At 38.5% G+C, this 19,146-nt stretch overlaps 1 protein-coding gene across 1 annotated transcript; it reads left to right on the top strand.

The window, feature by feature from the left end:
- The first annotated feature begins 519 nt into the window (after positions 1-519).
- On the top strand, positions 520-3,210 carry LOC149243099 (disease resistance protein RPS2-like). The gene has a single exon (XM_089371120.1). The coding sequence runs from the start codon at positions 520-522 to the stop codon at positions 3,208-3,210; it is 2,691 nt and encodes an 896-aa protein (XP_089227246.1).
- The last annotated feature ends 15,936 nt before the right edge of the window (positions 3,211-19,146 follow it).

Here is a 19,146-nt window from a genome sequence, read left to right as displayed (position 1 = left end):
ACAAATCTGGTAACCTAAACTTCAAATAAAATTGACCAACAACAAATTTACCAATAACAAACCATTAATAGACTTTGAAATTAAAAACTCATAAACAAACAAAGAGGTCTCATACACAAATTTGGTAACCTAAACTTCAAATAAAATTGACCAACAACAAATTTTCCAACAAACCCCTAATAGACTTTGAAATTGAAAAAAAAATACCGCCAAATAAACTAAAAACTCAAATAAACTAAAAACTAAAAACATAGAAGAATTAGCTTCCTTTTTAATTATTAAACCTTCACTTAATGGAAGTAATGATTCCTCCGATCATCCCATATCGTATTTACCTCAATAATTTTTAAAATAAATTTTCATCCTAAGCTACTTCCCTTAATTCAAGGATTCTATATTGCGTTCATCCAATCCATTCGGGCTCTCAAAACCCTTTTATTCCGACCTCACATGCGTTGAGCCCTCTACATTTTGCTTTCTTTCGCCGTTTCAATCTTCACATCTCTGCCATTTCCTAACATGGCCACGGATTTTGGGACCGAAGTGGGATCCGCAGAGGTGCGTCCTCAACCATTGCCAGTCTCCGGCATTCTTGCTGCGCAGAATCAACTGCTCACTTGGCTTAACGAACCTCATGCTCTGCCTCGGGTGATTGGAGTATATGGCATGGCCGCCGCTTCCAACACGGCATTATTGAAATTCATCTACAATAAATACAGGGAGGAGGTAAGTGGTAACTTCGATTCCGTGATTTGGTTTACAGTTTCACAGGTATATAAGATTGAAGATTTGCAGGCTTCTATTTGTGACTCGCTGAATTTAGATCTCAAGCAAATTTCTAATATTGATACGAGGAAGATGAAATTGTCTGCATCTCTGGAAAAGAAAAAAATCCTTCTAATATTGGACGAGATGCGGAGTCCCATTGATCTGGAAGAAGTAGGTGTCAAATTTGGAGATCATAATCATAGCAAAGTTTTGATCTCCAGTCGTTACAGAGATGTGGTTGAAATGATGGCAGCAAATGAGTACTGCATGACGATGCAACCCCTGTCCACGGAGGAAGGGTGGGAGCTGTTCAGGAGCAAAGCTTTTCCGAATGGGGCTGTGGCAGACAACAATCTGGAGTCTATTGGTAGACAAATTGCCTCAGAGTGTAAAGGTTTGCCGCTGGCCATAAATACAGTTGCAGCCGCACTGGCTCGGAAAAAGAGTGCTGATGACTGGAGTCGCTCTTTAATTTTGATGAAAAATGTAGATTCCTCCTTCCCATCGACTCACAGGACCATTGATGCAGAGATCTATCAGCTGTTAAGATGGAGCTATAATGATTTGCCCAATAACCTAAAGACGTGTTTTCTATTTTGTGCTGCCTTTCCCGAAGATGAAGAAATTGATGTGGAGACACTGGTGGAAATGTGGACTGCCGAAGGGTTGATCACCGCAAAGGGGACAACTTACTTCATGGATGTTGGGCAGGAATACATGGATATATTGGTAGAAAGGTGCTTGATTGAGTATGTTGGCATGGAAAAAGGGGTAATAAAAGTTCCTGATGTCCTTCGTGATATGGCGATCTATATAGGCCAAAGAGAGGATAACTGGTTATGTGAAACAAGTCAACGTCTGAAAACTTTTCCAAGTGAAGAAGGTATCAGTGATTGCAAAAGAATATCCCTTGTCTACAATGAAATCAGTGATCTGCCAATTGGCTTGAAGTGTCCAACGCTCGTGAGTTTGATGTTGGCTCAAAATAGAGAGTTGAAGGAAATTCCAGAAAGATTTTTGGTAAATTTCATGTGTCTGAAAGTTTTGGATCTGTCACGTACTTCAATACAAGCGTTACCAACATCAGTGGGGCAACTTCCACAACTTGAGTTTCTTAATTTGAAAGGGTGTAACCAGTTGAAGGAGTTGCCTTATAGCATATGTAACCTTTCTAGTCTTCAATTTTTGGATCTTGAAGAATGTTTAATGCTAAATTATTTTCCTGATAGAATAGGAGAGCTTAAAGCTCTAAAGAATCTCAATTTTAGATCAAACTTTCTGAGTCCAGGTAAGAGCTTCAAGGTGGTTTCACATGATGTCTGTCAACTCACTTCATTGAACAAACTGGTCTTGCCAATGCGGTCTACTGCATTGAGCCTGGAGGATCTCACAAATCTCTCAAAACTAATTGAGTTGGAAGTAGTAGTAAAATTAGAAATTAAAGGGGGTTCAATGAGTAGCTGGTCAGAGATGACAAAACTCAAATTAGTGTTTGACAACAAAGATGCAAATAGAGATGATGCAGCACTAGATATTCTTCCGCAAAACATGCAGAATATGAAGAAGTTGCAGAGCCTTCATTTATCCAATTATCTAGGGGCGAGTCTACCCAATTGCATTTGCCAGTTTCAAAATTTGAAGAAGTTGTGCTTGTACAGTTGTAGCGAACTAAAGGAGCTTCCGGCATTGGAGATTGGGGGTGAAGCTTTAAGTGGTGGTTTTCCGGTGTTGGAGAGACTAGAACTATGGAACGTCGGCATAGAGAGTATAGTGTGGAATGAAGGAGCAATGTTGAAACTCCAAATCTTGGAGATAGCATGTTGCTATGAGTTGAAGACATTACGAATGGAAAAACTACCCAATTTGAGGGATGTAAATATATTAGAATGTGATGAGTTGAAGGAGTTGTTCATTGGGAGTGCAGGTTTTCCATTGTTGGAGACATTGAAATTGAACAAGTTACCCAACTTAGACAGCATACCATCTCATATGTGGAATAAAGGGACAATGCCTAAACTTCAATTTTTGCATATAATAGAGTGCCCATTGTTGACGAGGTTGTCGCTGGAAAAGTTCCCCAACTTAGAGGAAATACAGTTCTGCAATTGGAATTGCCAAGAGGAGGTCGAGGTCGACATTGGTAGTTTACCAATGTTGGAGAGGCTGACTCTCTCTGGCCTGCAGGAGTTGGAGAGTATTGCAGGACCGTCCATTCTGTGGAATGAAATAACAATGCCCAAGCTTCAAATTTTGAGGATCATAGACTGCCCACTGCTGAGAAGACTGCCAATGGGAATGGACAAATTATCTAACTTGAGGGAAATTGTTGGAAAATTAGACTGGTGGGAAGGACTGATTTGGAAAGATGATGATATCAAAATCAAGCTTTCTCAACTTTTTAGGGAATATGAAGATTGGGAATTTGATGAATATACCACATAGAATTGAGATGTAATATCATTTATAAAATGTTCTTTTTTGGGTTTGACTCACTAATATTGCTTTCATGGTTTATATTTAACCTTGATTTCATGGTTTATTTAATATGATACATTTGGTTTGTTTGTATTTTATAAATTTGCATATTCTAATATTTGCATATATTTTAAGCATGTTTGAATCTTGCTGATTGAATAAATCTTCGCTTTTGGGCGTTTGATATATGTTTTTCACAATGTTGAGAACGGCACTAATAAAGAACGAGAGAACCTAAATGAGGCAAAGTTCCTGCCTATGTTTTTGAATGCGAACATTATTTAATTAATGAACCGCTGGAATTTATAGCATCGTCTGAACATTGATCATAGGATTATTCACCTACTATGACTGTCTCTTCTTAACTTGCATTTGTTTTCTGACTATTTTCAGAAAACACGAAATCATTAAGTACTGATGTTGTTGCAAAGAAGCTTTTGAAAATACTTAACAGCTCAATAACTCGTCAACTTTATATCCGCAGAAAGGAGGACATCTATGATTAGATTGGTACACCTCTTATAAATTGCCACTTTTATTCCTTTATATTATTGAAAGAAGATTTAAGGGGAGTCGAGGATCAAAGTGAATTTCATAAAAATTCCTTTATATTATTGAAAGAAGATTTAAGGGGAGTCGAGGATCAAAGTGAATTTCATAAAAAAAAAATGATCACTTCTTGCATGCTTTTGACAGTTCATGACAGACTTTTTGGTTATTGTTTTTGAGAATGATGCAATGAAATTAGAAATTAAGGATTATTTTTCCAATAATTTATTAGTTTAATTGGATTTATGGTTAAGAGTATGCGTTTGTTTGTAAAAAGTTTCAAGGATTTATGTAAAATTATGCAGAGTGAAGTGTAGCAGAGTATATACATTACCACAAATTTTAGAATTATGCAGAGTGAGTGAAGTGGAGCAGAGTATATACATTTCCACCAATTTTAGCAGAGTATATACATTTCCACACATTTTAGTTACATTTCAACGCATTTAGCAATCGAATTGCTACGTGAAAATAATCCTTTTTCTCACAAATAAAGTCTTATATACCAATTTAAAAAATCATATTATACCAATTTAGTATCTAGTATTTCACTTCGCTATAACTTTAAAATTAAAATATTTAATTATTATTTTCCTGGAGAGAAACTATTACACTTTTCTTATTCATGTTCATGTTGTAATTATCTTTGCCACTCCACAGAACTGACGACTCACACTAACTTGCACTCATATTTGCAAATGACGTTCAATCCTGACAATGCCCAAAGAAATGGAATTATAAACACTGGTGGCGGAATAGTATAACTATCAATTACCTAGAGCACCCAAACAAATATTCAAAAGTACGTGCACTAATAGTACTGGTGATACTAAAGTTTTCCTCATCTTGTTGATTCAAGGACCTCTGTTCTGTTCATTCAGGGCATCCAAGACCTCATTTCGGGTGACGTGCTCTCTTAGCTTTAATCTGTAACCAAGAAGTCATTCATGCCCATTGGGTTTGAAATCTGGCATGATTACTGATTGTAATCATGACAGGGATACAATACATTGGCCTTTCCTTTGTTTGAGCCAACTGCAACATTTTTCAAGGGAACATAGCACATTGGTCTTGCCTTGGTTTGAGCCAGACTTTTTTCAGGGGGACATAGCTTTTTGGTGAAGTTTCCAGTAGAACCTTGCCGTGAGATCTGAATAAAAAAGTTAAAACCCATCTAGACAAATGAGAAAAAATAAAAAAGTTAAAACCCATCTAGACAAATGAGAAAAAGTATTTGGATACGTAGATAATTAAGACTGGATCCAACCAAAAGAAACTTTGTAATATATGCAGACCTTAGTCACAAGTCTCACACTTTGGGTTGGAGGAACTGTAGAGAGAACATTTGCATGGGACATGGTTTGACATGCAGGAACTGGACGTGATGATTGCAGTTCTTTTGATGGCTGAGCTAATCCCTTCGAATCCATAGCAGCATTTTTGTTTCCATGCTGGCTCATAAACGGGACACATCCTCCAGGGTCTGTGTGTCCATATCTCACATGTCAAACACACGGTATGCTAGGACATATGTTAGACACGCAATTAAAATTTCAAACACACGGTATGCTAGGACATATGTTAGACATGCAATTAACATGTATCGTTTTTTTGCGGACAGGTGCCAAATGCATGTCCGAGTCTCCGACACTTGCCTTAGCAGTGTTGTGACATGTCAAACACAAACACGTAAAGAAGAATCTGTTGGGAGATAAAAGGCTATTTTCGCTGGTTTATTTTTAATTTTAGATAGGTGTTGTTTAACGAGGTTATAATTTTATCTGGATATTAATTTTTCATCTGAATTGGGTATGTTTTATATAGGAAAATTTTGATTCAGAAGTGTTTTAATCTAGATTTTGAATTGGGTGTATTTTATTTTACAAAAATTTGAATTGGGTGTGTTTTATTTTAAAAAATTTGATTTAGAAATGTTTTAATCTAGATTTTGAATCAAAAAAATGTTGAATTACATGTGTTTTATTTTTCAAAATTTTGATTTAGAAGTGTTTTAATCTGGATGTTGAATTACATGTGTTTTATTTTTCAAAATTTTGATATAAAAATGTTCCAATCTAGATTTTGAAAGTAAAAATATTTTGCAAAATTTTGATTTAAAAATGTTACAATCCAGATTTCGAAAATAAACATAGATTCAGGAGCCTCAAAATTGGAAAAACTCAAAGCACTTGAAATTTTATAGGTTTGACAGCCGTAATCTGAATATTCCAAAATTCAACTACATTTTCCCATAAATGTACAAAAAAAAAATTATATGTTTAAAACAAAATTATCACTAAAATTATCCTTTTAGATATCGACAAAATGCTCTAACCGTCCAACATTAGATTTGAAGGCATCCGGACTTCCCAGATTTGTCATTACTCCAGCAGCATTCCTTTTTTTCATTCATACAACTAAAATTGATGCTTTGAAGGCATCCGGACTTCCCAGATTTGTCATTACTCCACCAGCATTCCATTTTTTCATTCATACAACTAAAATTGATGCTGTTTATTTCATTCGTAACACAAAAATCATTGCTCGATCATTAAGGGAAGTTGGGAGAGATCAAAGGAAAGAAAAGAGTGTCAATATTGGTGTTGTCCCTGCTCCTCCAAGATCATTTATCGCTGTTGCTATTGCTTTTGCAATTGCCACTATAAGTGGAGCTGCCAGTGCTGCAAATAACCCTGTTGTAGTAAGATAACAACCTCTCTTAAGTTCACACCCCACCCTCATATTTTATATGTTTTGCACGATATCACTCTCCCCTGTACTACATATTTTCGCATAATGTCACCTCGCTCTCACTCTATTATTTGTTTAACATAATATGACACGGCCACGCCACCCTCACGTCTTTGAAAAAGCTTTGAAAAAGAAATATTGTTTGAAGATGTAATTTCTACCCTCTAAACTCAAAAGCACATACTCCCGAGTTAAGTGCCAACTAAAATCAAGAGCGATCTAAAATCAAGAGCACCTGCTCCCGAGTTAAGGGCCATTTGCTGGGCTCTAAATGTGAACTTGGAATTTACAATGAAGACTGGACAGGGGAAAATTCAATTTAAAATTGTATTAGTATCATGTTTATTTTATAATTTTAACAGAGTTTTCCCATCTTATTATTCTTCCACTTAATTCATGGATTAAGTATAGCATTCATCCAACCCACTAAGCTCTCATGCATCGCCCTTTTGTTCCGTCCTCGTATACCTTCTTTCCTCCTTTTTCGTTGTTTCAATCTTCACATCTTTGCCATTTTCTAATATGGCCACGGATTTTGAGACCGAAGTGGGATCCATAGAGGCGCTTCATCAACCTTTGCGAGACTCTGGCATTCCACCTGAGAATCAACTGTTGTCATGGCCTAACAAAACGGATCCTCTGCCTTGCATGGTTGGAGTATATAGCATGGCCGGCATTGCCAAGACAGCGATACTCCAGAATATCTACAACAATTACAAGGAGGAGGTGAGTGGTAACATCGATTCCGTGATTTGGTTTAGAATTTTTCGGAAGCATAAGATCAAAGACTTGCAGGATTCTATTGTTGACACGCTGAATTCAGATCTCAAGGAAATTTTTAATATTGATATGCGGCAGCAGAAATTGTCAGCATCTCTGGAAAAGAAGAAAGTCCAATAAATCTGGACTAAGTAGATATCAAGTTTGGGGACCATAAGCATGGTAAATTCTTAATCCCCAGTCGTTACAGAGATGTTGTTGAAATAATGGCAACAAATGAGTACTGCATGATGATACAAACCTTGTCTACAGAGGAAGGGTGGGAACTTTTTCTGAGAAGAGCTCTTAGAAACGGGCTTCTCTAAATAGTCTAGAGGTTATAGTAAAACAAATTGCTTTGGGTGGGGTAATATTATGCAAAGTGCCAAAATGTTCTGCATAACATCACCTACCTCTATATGTTTTGGACAATACATCTCCACCCTACTTATATGTTGGGGAAAGAAATGTTGTTTGGAGATGTAATTTCTGCTATGTGGATTCAAGAGCACCTACAGGCTACTACCAAGTTAAGAACTATTTTCTGAGCGCCAAGTGTGGACTTCGGTAAATGCTACGAAATGAAGATCGGATATAACAAATTCCAAGCTTAAATCTGCATTAGTATCATGTTTATTCCATAATTTTAAAAGTTTTCCCATCTTACCATTCTCCACTTAGTTCATGGATCATGTATAGCATTCATCCTACCCAGTTAGCTCCTTTTGTTTCATCCTCATATACCGTCTTTCCTCCCTTTTGCTTCATCCCCATATACCTTCTTTCCTCCCTTTTGCTACTTTCGCGGTTTCAATCTTCACACCTTTGCCATTTTCTAATATGGCCACGGATTTTCGTACCGGAGTGGGATCCATAGAGGTGCTTCTTCAACCTTTGCCAGACTCTGGCATTCTACCTGCTCATAATCAACTGCTGCCATGGCTTAACAAACCTGATTCTCTGCTTTGCATGATTGGAGTATATAGCAATACTCAGACTCATCTACTACGACAAGGAGGAGGAGGAGAGTGGTAACTTCGATTTCATGATTTGCCTTACAAATTCTCAGAAGTATAAGATCAAAGACTCGCAGACTTCTATTGTTGACAGGCTGAATTCAGATCTCAGGGAAATTTCTAATATTGATATTGGGCAGCAGAAATTGTCAGCATCCCCAGAAAAGAATAAATTTCTTTTCATATTGGATGACGTATGCAGTCCAAGCAATCAATTTTAGGCACCATAAGTATAGAAAAGTCTTAATCTCCAGTCGTTACAGAGACGTGGTTGAAATAATGGAAGCAAATGAGTACTGCAACGATGATACAGCCCTGTCCACAGAGGAATAGTGGGAGTTCTTTCTAAGAAGAGCTTTTAGAAATAGAGCCACTCTAGATAAGAATCTAGAGGTTATTGCTTAAGCAAATTGCCTTGGAGTATAAAGATTGCTATTGGCCATAAATATAGTTGTCCCCACTGGCTCGGAAAAAGAGTTATGATGAGCGGAGTCACGCTATAATTTGATGAATTTTGTAGATCCATACTTCTCAACCACTCACAAGACCATAGATACAGAGATCTATCCGTGGCTAAAATGAAGCTATAATGATTTTCCCAATAAGCCAAAGATGTGATTCTTATATTGTGCTGCCTTTCCTGAGGGTGCAGAAATTATGTAGAGACACTAGTGAAAATGTTTAATGCTGAAGGGTTAGACACCTTAAAGAGGACAATTTACTTCACGGATGTTGGGCCGGAATACATGAATATATTGGAGACAGGGGCTACTCCATGGAGTAGGTTGATATGAAAAAGAAAAGACAAGAAAAGTTTTTGACATCTTTCGTGATATGACAATTTATATAAGCAAATTGAGAATAATTAGTTGTTTGAAGCAAGTCAACCTCTGAAAGAGATCAGGAATTGCAAAAGAATATCCCTTTCTTACAATGAAAATAGTGATCTTGATCAGATGTGTTCTAGCCACGAAATTCGGTGGAGAGACTAGAATACATAAGATCTTCAAAACCCATAAATTATTTCTGAAAATGCTATCTAGAGATGATTTAATTAGATTATTAACTGATTTTTTAATATTTTATAAGTCTAAACTTAGGGAATATGGTTAATTAATCAGAATTATTTAAGTCAAAGTGATAATAGTCTAGACACTTACACAGATCAACTCTAAGATGATCCTAGCCCTTGATTAAGATTGAATCTTGGTTGTTGGAGTCCCAACAAAGGATTATAAGAAGAAGTCGGCAGACACTTGGAGAAAATACACCAGCGGTTCAATTTCCTTGGCAGATCAATTTCCAGAGAGTAGCAGTAGTTGTCGAAGAGCCAAAGATTGAAGAAGATTCAGTGAGGGGCAGAGATAGTGATTCTAGGAAGTTTTCCAGCTTTGGAGAGGCAGCAACAAGGGGCCGAGTTATTCATAGTGAGGCAGCGCAAAGAACTTCGCAGTTGCTTTAGAGGAGCAATTCAATTTAACTCGAGGAAAAATCTTTTTCAGTTCCAGAGGCCGACAAGAGGTTTCAGAGTGTCGGAGAATCAAAGAAGTGGTTTCCTCAGTAGAGACGGGCAAAACAACTTCATCAAAGGCTAGGCGTCATAGGGCTTGCGCAAGCACTGCGCAGAGGGTCCAAGAGGACGAGTTTTTGAAGGAAAGTTGTGTCAGGGTTGCTTGTGGAAGAAGAGTAATTCCCTTAGATAATTTTGCTAAGATTTTCTCGCTGTTTGGATTGTCAATTGGGCATCCATAGATTGTATTCAGGTTTCACTGCTGCTCAATAATAAAATCCCTCAGTTGCTGCACCGGTTTTCCCAAGTTGGGTTTTTTCGGGGACAATTGCCCAAAAATAATTGTGTCACTTTTATATGTGTGTGTGTTAGAATTTTCTCAGTTTCTAGCATTCTTTTTTTTCCACAGTTTTATTTGTGAAGGTTGCAGTGTGATTTATTCAGTATTCACCGTAGCATATAAATTGTTAAATTGTTGCAATAGGATTTCAGTTTTGAAATTTTCACATGGTATCAGAGCATGATTGATCGACTAGAAAGCTCAGAAGCGAAGAGAAAAATTTCATTGTTCAAAAGGAGCAACAAGCTGAATTTTTTTGGTGTTGCGCAATGCCTAGCCATATATTACAAATTGCTAGGAAGAATTCAATTTTCAGTTGTAGGAAGCATAAAAAGTTCAAATTTCTCAGAATAATGATTCTAGCAAGCAGAGGGAGCAAAAACAACTCAGTTTTTCGCTAAGCAAATTCCTTGGTTGGACACATGGGATTTTGTAGTAGCAGAACCAACGTTGAGTGGAAGAGGAAAGCAAACACAACAGACGGAAAATTCCTCTCAAGAAACTTCGAGTCTCAGAAGTTTGATTTTTCTAGGCAAATTGCTCGTAGCAGCTAGCAGAAATGCACATTCCAAAAGGGAGTGCAAGTAGCAGAGCAACAGCCAAGCAGAATGAAAGAGGGGGGTTTTGACAGTTTTTGGGATGGCCACAGTCAAGCTTAGAGATCAGGATAGGTTAGATGTATCTTCCAACTATGTCATCTGGAAAGCTAGGATGTCTTTCCTTCTAGATGAATATGACCTGAAAGCCTACATAGATAATGTAGCGGAAATTCCCCAGGATGCAGAACAACATAAATAATATAAGAAGGAAATGATGAAGGTGATCCTAGATGGAGTCCGAGACCATATAGTCTCACATATAGCGACCAAGGGAACGACCAAAGAGATGTGGGATGCTCTATCCACGCTATATCAGGGTACTTCCGAGCAACGAAAGATGTTCCTAGAAGAAAAGTTGAGATGCATCAAGATGCAAAAGGGGGAAGGCATAGATCCCTTCCTCATCAGGATTCAGGAGGTCTGAGACCAACTTGCAGTTGTTGGGGCGACGACTCAACCATAAGAGCTAGTGAGATTGGCACTGAACAATGTCTTTGAGGAGTGGCAATTTTTTGGCCAAAGACAAGCTATTGGAATGGGACATGATGTGGCTAGACTTGCAACAAGAGGAGTTGAGATGAGATCTACTAAAGAGCTCCATCAGTGGCAACAGTGGCAGCAAATCGAAGGTGGTGAAGGAGGAGAAGAATGTGGCCCTAACATCTAAGGGTCCTAATCAAGGGCAAGGGGAGCCAAAAAATAAGAAGGACCTGTCAAAGGTCAAGTGCTTTAGATGTGGTGAGCTCGGTCACTATAGCATGCAGTGTCCTCTCAGGAAGAAGGACAAGCAGAACTAGCAGACACTGTTAGTTGAGATTGTTGTCCTCCAGGTTGGAGGAAGACTTTGCGATGATGGCAACCATACCTTCAGGAGTGAGGTGGGGTGACTTGGAGTTGTAGCCCCAAAGAGGTACACATTTGGGCAGGGTCCACTGAGGAGTCCACCTCATGAACCATTACTTAGCTATAGGGGGCCACAATATTCAGTAGCAGGATGGATCAGTGTTAGAAATGCAGTCAGAATTCTAGAGTGACAGTCACAGACTAGTAGCAGTCAGGTGTTGAGGAGCGTAGCGCAAATTTGGAAACATTGCAGAGTGGTACAGTGTATAGTCAACAATAGCGAAGATTCTTCATAGACAGTGTAGAGGCTAGTAGGAATCATGACTCGGGATACAAATGCATCATACTGAACACAGTTGATTTAGTATTTCAGATGCTTCTAAGTTGTAGTTGTTGCAGTTGCAACAACAACAGATGAGAGAGAGTTGCAATGTTGGTAGCCGTATAATAGGGTCAGCAACAACATAGATGCAACATCAGAGTCGTGCAGTGGTTGGTAGACAATATGGCTAGACATCAGCATCATGAAAGAGGATGATACAAAGACAAAGTGTTGTAGCAGGGTGCAGCACTAGAACACAATCCTCGTTAAGAGGGAGTGTTAGTTTTTGTAGCATTGGATGTGTTCTACCCACAAAATTTGGTGGAGAGCCTAGAATACATGAGATCTCCAAAACCCATAAATTGTTTTTGGAAATTACACCTAGATATGACTTGATTATGTTATTAGTTGATTTTTAAATATTTCCTAAGTCTAAACTTAGGTAATATTGTTAATTAATCATAATTAATTAAGTCAATGTGAGAATAGTCTAGAAACTCACACGGATCGACTTCAAGATAATCCTATCCCTTGATTAAGATTTAATCTTGGCTATGGGAGTCTCAACAAAGGATTATAAGCATAAGTCAGTAGACACTTGGAGAAAATACACCACCGGTTTGATTTCCTTGGCCGATCGATTTCCAGAGAGCAGCAGTAGTTTCCAGAGAGCCAAAGATCGAAGCAAAGTTAGTAAGGGGCAGAGATAGCGATTTAGAGGAAGTTTTCCAAATTCGGAGAGGCAACAGCAAGGGGCCAAGTTATTCTCAGTAAGGCAGCGTAGAGGATTGCGCAGTTGCTTCAGAAGAACAACTCGAATTAGCTAGAGAAAAAATAGTATTCAGTTCCAAAGCCTGGGCAGAGGTTCTAGAGTGCCGGAGAAGGAATTCAGAAACAGGCAATATGACTTCATCAAAGGTTGTTCAGAGGCTAGATGTCATAGGGCATACGCAAGCACTACACAAAGGCTGATGCAAAGGGTCCAGGAGGACGAGTTTTTTAAGGAAAGTTGCGTCGAGGTTGCTTATGGAAGAAGGGTAATTCCCTTAGATAATTTTCCCAGATTTTCTTGTTGTTTGGATTGCCAGCTAGGGATCCATAGATTGTACTTAGATTTCACTGTTGCTTAATAATAAAAACCCTCAGTTGCTGCACCGGTTTTCCCAAGTTGGGTTTTTTTTGGAGACAATTGTCGAAAAATAACGGTGTCACTTTTTTGTGTGTGTATGTGTGCTAGCTACAGTTTTATTTGTGAAGGTTGCAGTGTGATTTATTCAATATTTGCCATAGCAAATAAATTGTTAAATTAATTAAAAATTAGAAGAATAATTTCCAGTTGTTGCAATAGGATTTCAGTTTAAAAATTTTCATAGATTTGCCAACGGACTTGAAGTGACCAATACTTGTGAGTTTGGTGTTGACCCAAAATAGAGAGTTTGAAAGACATTTGGTATAGATTTTTTTCATAACTTCATGTCTCCGAAGGTTCTAAATCTGTCGTGTATATTGATACAAGCATTACCAACATCAGTGGGGCAACTTGCACAGCTTGAGTTTCTTAATTTGAAATGGTTTAGCCAATTGAAGAAGTTGCCCCTTCAGATAATTGCCAAAATTATTTCTTGCTTCTATGGGGTGGAATTTACATTGAAAGTTAAAATAGGGAGCCATTGTTACTCATATTTCTCTAGGAGGGATCTTTGGTTTTTATGTGCTTTTCTAGAGGGACTTTTCTCATTCTCCTACCACTTCTTGAAGCAACTGAGTTTCTTGAAAGATTTTCCTATTTCTTGCTAGCCAAATCTTCCAACATATAAATTTGGGAAGGGCCATCCATATTCTTCCAAAAATTGGTTTTCCTTTGAAAGTGACTTTGTATTGCTTGTTCCGGGATTTACACTGTTGGAATATTAATTATGTCTGTTTTAAGCGATGTTCAAGTTACAACCCTTGCATAACCTATCCCCAGACTTGCCTAGTTAAAGTGCAATCAAGAAATACGTGATTATTTGTTTCAATATCGAATCTGCAAAGAGGGCACCTTGATGGATGGTGAATCCCACACTTATGGAGGTTTTCAACTATCAAGATTCTTTTGTGGTCAAGAGTCCAACACAAAATATTGATCTTGGGAAGGTTGCCTAGGTTCCATATATTCACCCATATGCAGGAATTCGATGAGGGGGAAAATATTTGAGTTACATATCCCAATTTTACAGTGCATATAGACTTTCCCAACCCTTTTTGTCTTTGTCAAGTAGTGATAGAGGGGCACACCCTACCAGGACTTTCTTGTACTCTCAAGAAAGGAAGGCTAGTTGGGGAGGGATAGTAGATAGGTTCCATCCACACCATTTACCTTCTTAGTTCCAGGATGAAATATCATAAAGAGTAAGTTCTCCTGCACAACTGAGCCAAGGTTTTAAAGGAATATGGGAAGAGAGTGACTCCAAGGGAGGATTTCCCATTATGTTATATGCCCATTCTTTGATTTTCTTCCCATTCCCTGGAATCCAGGTGAGTTTTATCTATAATTGTGGGATAGATGCTGCCAATAATTTCTAGATTTGGAATCCACCTTTGGGATGATTAATTTGGTGTAAATATCTTCCCCTGTTCCCTAAAATGTGTTGCTAATGAATTACTTGTTGCAGTCATCAGATATCAATCTCCATAATAATCCCCCCCCCCCATAGCTAGATTCATAAGAGAAGGAATTTTCACACCTAGGCCACGATGCTTCATAGGAGCTATGGTTGTTGCCCAATTCACCAAATGGTATCTTTTGGAGTTTGTTTTTCCTTTCTTCCAAAGAAATTTTCTTAGCTCTTGAGCTATTTCATTTCTTAGTCCTCATGGAGTGAGTGATGCAGAGCACTGAAAATAGGGAGAGAAAAGAAAACATCTTTTAAAAAACAAGTCTCCCTACTAGGTTTAGCCATTGGTCTCCCCAGTTGAAAATTTTCACCTTGTTTTTATCTATGATGGGTTGCCAGCTATGAGGGAGAGACTTTAGGCTAATAGGGATCCTCAATTATTTGAAGGACGTACATTCATCCTAGATAGGAATTTTAAGTTTTCTTTGTATTGCTGCTTTTTTGGAAGAGGAGGCATTCCAAATGAGGAGGATTTTTCATTTATTTATTAGACCCCTCGACGCTTGAATAAATTGATTAAGGATTGAAATGAACCTAGCTGCTATTATTATTGATGCTCCCTGTTACTGCTTGAACTAGCAGAGGACCTAAAAGGGGATCCTTAAAGGGAAAATGCTAGGCCAAGGGCAACAAATGGAGACTTAGCCCATTGTCACCTTAGCTAAGGCTCCCTTCTATTTACAGACTTTCACCGATGGGAGGATACCCGATATGTATGGAGTCACCATTGAAGGATAAGTCAATGGATATGAGTAACTCAAATAAACCCTTTCCAAAAAATTGTGAAGGATGGAACTTGCTTGCTTTCTAAGGAAGGTACTATGTGTTATAGGGAAAGGAATAGAGGATTTGAGGGTTAGGTTTATGGGATACAACTTGTGAAGGAGTTCCCCAATCCCTAAATCCTTCATAGAATTGGTATCCCAGATGGTTCTTGAAGAATGGTCTTTCAAAGGAGCGGGACCACAAGGGGCCAAGTGGAACTGGTCTCGGTTATGAAGAAAGAATGTGGCAACCAATGATATTCTTACCTTGGACAAAGTGGAGAAAGGGTCAAAGAAAGTATTTTCACTTTGAAGATGTTGTTTTGACCCTATGAGGCACTAGCCTTGTGGATGGCAGGGGAATTTTTGATCCCAGAGCTAGGGCTTGGCTTTTCCCCCAACTCCATTATCGGAATGGATTCAAAATTGGAGGAGACCTATAGGAAAGGTCAACGCAGGAGACCCTAGTAGATCAATTTTTTTTATGGCTAGCTTGTCAGGATATTGATGTCCTAGGTACCCCAACTTGGCTAGACCTAGAAGGAGGTGAAATAATATGATTTTTAGTGACCACCCTTGGTAGATCAGTGCCTTAATCTTTGGGAGAGTGGAGTCTATGATGAATATGAGTAGGGTTTCTTGGTTCCCATTCAAGGATGCCTTAAGATCACTTCACTAGCCTTCTAGGTCAAGAAGAAGAAACCTTGCAACTTTTATACTTCGATGTGCAAGAGGAATGGCTTAAAAAAGTCAAGTTTTACCCCTAGGGAATTTTTCTCACGTTACATGGCCTATACATTGAGAGAATGCTATAATAGAGACAAACTCCACAATTTTAAGTAGTAAATGCATGCAACAATTAGCCCTAGAACAACGAAAATCCTAGTCCAATGTATATGACAAAAGTAAACAAGAATAACATTAAAAATCATGTACTTACATGTAACAGATCATATCCAACCATTTACAATGGCCTTCCCTTCCATAATGGGCTTCAGGATGTGCTAATGTCTCCTAAACTCCAAATGGGGTTAACCAAGAATCCTATTAGGTGGTTTCTACTTCTAAAGGGGATAATATATTCAAGGTACATCCTTCAAAAGGTGGCGGCATGTGATAGATAGGTGAATGATGTAGGGGATGAGAATGTGCAACCCTAGGTCACATGTTGGGGTATAAGGGTAGCTAATAAGTGGGAAGACCACACTTGGGTTTATAATGTATAGGAGGGAGAAATCGTCATACATGAGGTGCCCTAGCCTTGATTTTTCCACCCTTCTTTATATGCTTTTTTCCTTTTTATGATTTTCTTTGATTAACTACTCAGGGCTCAAAGGGGCTAGAGCATGATGTATAATATATAATAGTGAATTTCCCCTTCTAAGGTGGAGTATTTCATCGCCCACCAAGGGTTGGGACAATCATGGGTTCCTATATGATGAAGAAGGTTCATAGAACCTGTAGGAACCAGGGTGATGGCCATGATGATGGGGTATAGCTCATGTATTGGCTTTTGCCACGTGATTAATGTATTTGTCCCAACCATCTTTTTCATTTTGTGGTACATTTTCCTGTTGAATGTGGCCATATATGCGTTTATCTTTCTTTTTAGCTACATCAACCTCTAGGCTTCATTCCAAGCCATGACCTAAGGTGTGGGCAAGTGGAAGGGGCAAGCTAACCCTATGTGGACCCAATGGAGGAATGTGGACCCAAGCATGAGAAATGAGGGATCAGGTAATAATGAATTGAAAGAGGGTAATATAAGCAGATAAGGGAGCGTGACCACTCAACCAAAATCGAGGTTTCCCATGAAATACCATCCCTGGAACCAAATGGTTAGAAAAAGAGATCCCACGAGAATAGAATCCAAGGTTAATTCCTAAGAGGGGTCTAGGTGATAGAAGCACAAACCTAGCCCATTCCTTCCGCTGAATCCCCCCATTAATCCATGCCCATAAGTGTCCATGATCAACAAACTACAATACTCAATTTCCAAATGACAAGGCATACCTTTAGGTTCTAGAGGCCCACCTTCAAACATATGATCATGGCAGATGGGCGAGGGACCATATGGCTGTCTCAGATGGTGGAGAAATGGCACAATGAACTAGTTGGTGGCTGCAAGGGGTTGCTGCCTGCCAGCTGAGAACCATCTTGGAGAAATATTTTCTCCTAGGGATATTACCCACAAAATGGTGGGTAACATCTGGCTCCAACTAGGACGTGATCTCTCGAAGAAGTAGGCGAAGCTACTCAAATGGGAGGTCACGAGAAATCTAACAATCTTTGGTTACTGTAGAATTGTCACCTGCACATACAATAGATGGAAAAACACAGGAAACATGCTCTCACGATGTCTCATGATCACACATGCTAATATGTTAGGCCATAAAATCAACAGAAAAATAAAATATGCGAATATGCATCTATCTACCATGAGAAAATATCATATGATGTTATTTCTAATGGAGAAATCAACATGCAGTACATCTACTCTAACATGCATATGGCGAAGCTATCATTAAGTGTAATAATAAAGCTAACGAAACCAACATAACATCAAGTCAATATAAATATGCATGCCTATATGATTACTTATGCAACAAATCCCAAAGTGAATGCAAACACAAACACATGGAGGATGCTACAGGCGGGAGGTGGGAAAATATGATGTCCACACATGGATGATTATTTGATAAGAGGTAAGAAAAGGATGTAATATAGTCCATGAGATTGTCTCTTGCAACCAAAATATAGAGATGTTGACAACCAAGATCATAAAATTTTGATGGATGGAAACCGCTGGCATATCACTTCCACCATTGTCCTTACTATTTACATCATGGCTCATGGCCTTCATTAGATTATGATTGGTAGGAAAGGGAGGCCGACGAGATGGATTAGGTTGCACATGATGATTACGTTAGAGAGGGGAGACTATGGAGTGATCAAACCCCTGAGGACGCATCCAAGGAGGGAAAGTATAAACAATGAAGGGATTTTCCTTCACATTATACTCAGGAGGGGGAAAAGGATCACATTTACTTGAGATCATATGATCAGGAGTGAGGGAATCACTTGATGAGGAATCAAGATGATGACAAATAGGACAAAGGGAGAAAGAAGCATTGTATTCAACAATTTTGGCTTTCCCAAAATCATAATCTAGAGGTTCGAGTGATTTGAACATAGAATCATACTTAGGATAAATGGGAGCCTTATCAATTTCCTCAGTATTAAAGATTGGGTCTCTCTTAAAAGGAAAACTGATCACTTCCAACTGCCCCTCTTTAAGAAAAGGAAAATTAAGATTCTCCTTCCTAGGGGTATTAACGGGTATGTCATCATAAATAGTGCCTAAGGGGAAAGGAAAACCAATCTCATCCTCATCCTCCTTGTCGATGTCATAAATGTGAGCACAATCAAATTGAGGACCAACAATTTCACACTTCTCCTTTTCAATGTGTAAATAATATTTAATGTCATCTTTCAAGGGGTTAATGGGATCCTCTCTCTCAACATTTTCAAAGGAGGATTCATTAGGAGTAATACCGTTGACACAGGTAGGGTTGGTCTCAATTTTACTTTTCATAAATTCATTATTTCCAGCACATGTGTCCTCAAAATAATAATTTTCATCATGTGGACCCAAGGAGGACTCACCTTCTTGTTCATTACCTAGATTCTTAGTGTCTTGATGATGCTCGATGAGGGCTTCCTCTTGAATGCTTGATGCAAGGTGTACTTGAAAATGTCTAAGAAATCCATCAACAAACCCTTCAATAGATGA

The sequence above is a fragment of the Pinus tabuliformis genome, chromosome 8 (assembly GCF_031772625.1).
Source record: "Pinus tabuliformis cultivar Carrire ecotype Pingquan chromosome 8, CPIR1, whole genome shotgun sequence".
Taxonomy (NCBI): Eukaryota; Viridiplantae; Streptophyta; class Pinopsida; order Pinales; family Pinaceae; genus Pinus; species Pinus tabuliformis.
The sequence above is the reverse complement of the archived record's forward strand: the minus strand, read 5'-3'. Positions and strand labels throughout refer to the sequence as shown.